The sequence below is a fragment of the Antrostomus carolinensis genome, unplaced genomic scaffold, assembly GCF_000700745.2.
Source record: "Antrostomus carolinensis isolate BGI_N321 unplaced genomic scaffold, ASM70074v2 scaffold12043, whole genome shotgun sequence".
Lineage (NCBI taxonomy): Eukaryota > Metazoa > Chordata > Aves > Caprimulgiformes > Caprimulgidae > Antrostomus > Antrostomus carolinensis.
The window spans coordinates 1-4,290 of NW_010304494.1; the positions used below are offsets into that span (position 1 = coordinate 1).

At 50.6% G+C, this 4,290-nt stretch overlaps 1 protein-coding gene across 1 annotated transcript; it reads left to right on the forward strand.

The window, feature by feature from the left end:
• Window positions 1–1,615: 1,615 nt before the first annotated feature.
• On the forward strand, window positions 1,616–3,909 carry LOC104519522 (ORM1-like protein 3). Its single transcript, XM_010164482.1, has 3 exons — window positions 1,616–1,797; window positions 3,326–3,477; window positions 3,576–3,909. Exons 1-3 carry the CDS (start codon window positions 1,624–1,626, stop codon window positions 3,709–3,711), a joined length of 462 nt encoding a protein of 153 aa, XP_010162784.1. The 5' UTR covers window positions 1,616–1,623; the 3' UTR covers window positions 3,712–3,909.
• The last annotated feature ends 381 nt before the right edge of the window (window positions 3,910–4,290 follow it).

Consider the following 4,290-nt stretch of genomic DNA (forward strand, 5'->3'; position numbering starts at 1 on the left):
CGATCCAGTGACCAAGACCTTTGCCCCAGGAGATGGGTGACAAGAAAACAAGCGCTCCACAGACCTGCAAGCCTGTCTTCTGGTAACAAAAAAACCTTCTCCAGATGCAAGCCCCTCAAATGACACCTGGGTAGCAGAGTCGAACATCTGCTCAGCTCACCTGGCAGCCTGGAGCCGCTCATGCAGTTGAAAGAGGTTTGGAGGTGACAGCGAAGGTCCCAGGAGCTGCGGAGTCAAGCATTGGCTTTGTGTCCCAGCCGGGGGCAGGGAGAGGGGCAGGCTGTGACACGAGGCAGGCCCAGCAGGGCTGGGAACAGCTGGCAGCCACGTACGGAGCGTAATGTGGGATCTGGCTCGGACCGGCCTCCTGAGACCACAGGCTGCGAGAGCCAGAGAGAACCGCAACGGCGTGCTCCAGCTGTGGGAACCAGAGCAGCCAACACACAAGGCTGGACGTGAGGAAACAGCCTCACCCCGGGGTCCTCACACGAGGAGGGACAGACCCCGTTATCTAATGAAACAACATTTCCATGGGACATGGATAAAGATGAGTTTATGAAGAACTTCCCTGAGCTCGGTGTAAAGAAACTCGGGCTTCACAGCAGTTCCCATCTGTGCCATTTCCTGTAATCCCTGAACACTGGCAAACCAGAGCTCTCACCTTCCCAGAGCCTCAGAGCTGAGCGATACCTGCTGCTGGGGTCAGTGCCACAGTCCAAAGAGCCTCCCCCTCTGGGACCTGTGCTGTCCGCAGGGCACCGCTCCAAAGAGTTGCTCTTGAGAGGATGACACCGTTTTGCTTCCTTGTCTTCCTCCTATTGTTTAGGAAAACATCTCTCTGGAATCCTCCTACATGGCAGCTGTTCTTTCCAGGTAGGCGAAGAGCCATCTCCTCTGCAGCTCTTGCTACTGAAATATCCTCCCAACGTGCTTTTCCTTGTTATCTCTTAACTTTTTACATTCCTCAATTAGAATCTCATTCCTTCCCTGCGGGGGAATATTTTTGTTACCTTTTTTTCCCCCCCACTACTCCTCTTGTAAGTCTTAAATTGGATGGCAAAACACCTAAGTCAGGGCAGGAGATCTCTGCAAGCCTTGAGAGCCGTGCAGAACCCTGTTAAATTTAGTTAAATCAATTAAGAGATCTGTTGAAACAGGCTGCTGGGCTTTCACTCTGCAAACACTGGTGTTCTCTTTCCGAGTTGAAGGCAAACTGAACCTGGAAACATGCAAGAAGCTTCATGTGCCGAGCGCTTCCGTGATTAACGCTGTGATAATGACTTCAAAAGGGCTTCAAGTATTTGTTTGAGTCTTGTCAGGCAATTGTAGGATTGAACCTTAACATCTTGGTTCCAGGGAAACATTGCAGCAGATCACAAGTAGCTTCTGTCACAGCCAGGCTTCCCAAATCTCATCCGCTCCCACATTTCCCTTCCCCTCAGGAACATCAGTGCTGCAAATGGAAATAACCAGGCGCAGAGAAATGAACCAACTTGTCATTTTTAGAGCAAATAAAAGATTCCAGGTTTGTTTAAGAGCAAGACAGGTGCTCGATGCCCACTGCGCTCACCTGACCCGACTCTGCTTCAGTTTCAGGAGTTGCTGTTCGACACGAGAGCCAACATGAACGTGGGGACAGCGCACAGCGAGGTGAATCCCAACACCCGCGTCATGAACAGCCGCGGCATCTGGTTGTCCTACGTCCTTGGAATCGGCCTGCTGCACGTCGTGCTCCTCAGCATCCCCTTCTTCAGCGTCCCCGTGGTGTGGACTCTCACCAACATCATTCACAACATGGTAAGGGAACAGCACAATTGGTCTGACTTCCATGGAGGGGTAATCTCTCAGCACCAGCTGTTGTTTTGAGAGCAATCTAGTGAGATTCTTGTTGAAGCAGTTCCTTTCTCTGTGCTTCCAAAGATGCAGGGTAAGTTACTCAACCTCCACTCCTCAGACTTCACTTTTGCCTCTAGGTCATAGATTTAAATCCAGCCTAGGTACTGATGAGACAGCAAACATCTGGTGAGGCTGCTCAGAGGGGACACCCAATTCATTTGCCTGCAGGGTAGTCTCTTTGTCACATCCCCCTGAACAGAGGAGTCGCTGTGACAGGCCACAGGAGCTGGCCTGGCAGCTTTCACTTCAGCTGATAAAATCTGAATTGGCCTCATCAGAGTTAAAAAAAAAAAAACCCTCAAGATTAAAACACAAACTTTGTTCTGCTTAAAGTAAAAGATGAGTCCAGGAACAGATTCTCCCCTTCTAAGGATCCAGTACCCACATGAAGGGGTGTCAGAACACTGTGCTCGGGGTGCAGAGGTAAGCACAGTAGACAGACAGACACACAGACAGACACAGGGCATCTGGGCTTTCTGTGGCACCAGAAGCTGCTGCATTTGCAGGGTGCTGTCCTGTGCTGTGCCCTGACAAAGCTGTGGCCACACAGGGACAGCTTCCCTAGCGAGCAGGAGAACACCAGGCTGTGTTTTAACTGCTCACTTCATGCCTCCGCCATCCCACTGCGCAAGTCTTGGCACGCTCGGGTCCTGCAGCTGAGCAGCAGACCTCTGTAATACTTCAGAGATACTGAAACCTATTTCATATCCTTTATTTTAAACAATATCTCAGGATAAGAATATTCCAGAGACAAAAATGACACCCTGACTGGGGACCCTCACACTCATGTTACTGATATCTCGAGGAAAAAAAACCAAAACAAACCAAAAGAACCAGAAAAGCACCAACTAGAGCTGCTTAGGGCTCAGTTCACAAGCTGCCTGCTCTTCATCCAGCTCCTTCCCCTTCTCCGGCAGCTGAAACCATTAGGTCCTGGGAACAGAAAGGAGTTTAAAGGCCCCAGTGATGGTTATACTTAAAAGCCATGTGATGTAGCCAGGCACTTGTGTTCCCCTTGGAGACCTGACCAGTAATCAGACCCTCAGTGCCTACAGCTCTGCCAGCGTTTTCAGGAAGCATTGAGCAGGGCTGGAGCACTGGGGAGCGAGTCCCCGCTAATCTCCCAATCCCAGAGATCCCAGCGCTGTAATCTCACAACCACCTTCTTTGGCTTATGCCCAGGAGCTGAATGAGAGGCCTCATATGTAAGAGCCAAGCCTGAGCTAGCCCGGGCTAGTGGCCTTCCTCCCCAAACTCTGCCTGCTTCGGTAGCCGCCGCGATTGGGAGCTCCAGCAGCGACCACACATCCCTCTAGCGGGACAGCGCGCTGGTGCAAGCTCCAGCAACCACCCTGAACACTCCCGGTGCGCGGTGAGGGGTGTAGAGAGCAGCGTGAGCACTTCACTCTTGCCTTTGTGTTTGCTACAGAGCATGTACATCTTCCTCCACACCGTGAAAGGAACTCCCTTTGAGACTCCAGACCAGGGGAAGGCTCGGCTGCTGACGCACTGGGAGCAGATGGATTACGGCGTGCAGTTCACGGCGTCCCGCAAGTTCCTGACCATCATGCCCATCGTCCTGTGAGTACCTCAGCACCCATCACCGCTTGTCCTGGGGAAACAAAAAACACATGAAGTGTGGTAATTCCATTTCCCCATTCTGTTCTCCTCTTTTCCAGGTATTTTCTAACCAGTTTTTACACAAAGTATGACCGGATACACTTCATCATCAACACCATCTCCCTTATGAGCGTCCTGATCCCTAAACTGCCTCAATTTCATGGAGTCCGGATCTTTGGAATCAACAAGTACTGAGCTGCGTGGCTGGAGCGAATGGAAGAGGAGCAGGGGAGAGGGGGGGGAAAAGGTCCTTCTCTCTAGTCCTGTTCCTTCACCCACCCCCCACGCACACTGGGATGTAATTTCACAGCGGCTGTTTAAACACAGTATCCAATAGACATAGACCACATGCTGGATCCTCATGCCCAATAAATCTAAACGAGCTCCAGAGTAGAGTTTAGTGCGGAGCAGGATGCGCGACGCTGGATTTCTTTCATTCCAGTGTCATAAATAGATGCAGATATACACTGAGACTTCAAGGTACAGTGAGGGAGGATGAATTCTGGGGGAGATTTATCATCTAATCCCAGACATGGAATGATGAGAATAGAATAGGGATGAGGGGAAAAGCTTTTAGTGCTGGTACTATTGCTGTGGTAAATGCACTTTAAAATGTATTTCCCTTTCTGAAGCTAGCGATACGCGGGGGTAACTCCAAGGGATACAGCCAGACTGCCCCAATAATTGATTGGTTTGGGGTTTGAGGTTCATTTTTGGGTTGGGGAGTGGGAGGGAGAAGAGAATGCCAGATTTTTATTTTGCAATCTTTTACAC

Bases quoted from the DNA above. Each gene is read 5' to 3' on its own strand.
- LOC104519522 (XM_010164482.1), top strand. From the start codon at position 1,624: ATGAACGTGGGGACAGCGCACAGCGAGGTGAATCCCAACACCCGCGTC. The intron at 1,798-3,325 runs GTAAGGGAACAG...TGTTTGCTACAG, and splicing joins CCAACATCATTCACAACATG to AGCATGTACATCTTCCTCCA. The intron at 3,478-3,575 runs GTGAGTACCTCA...CCTCTTTTCCAG, and splicing joins ACCATCATGCCCATCGTCCT to GTATTTTCTAACCAGTTTTT.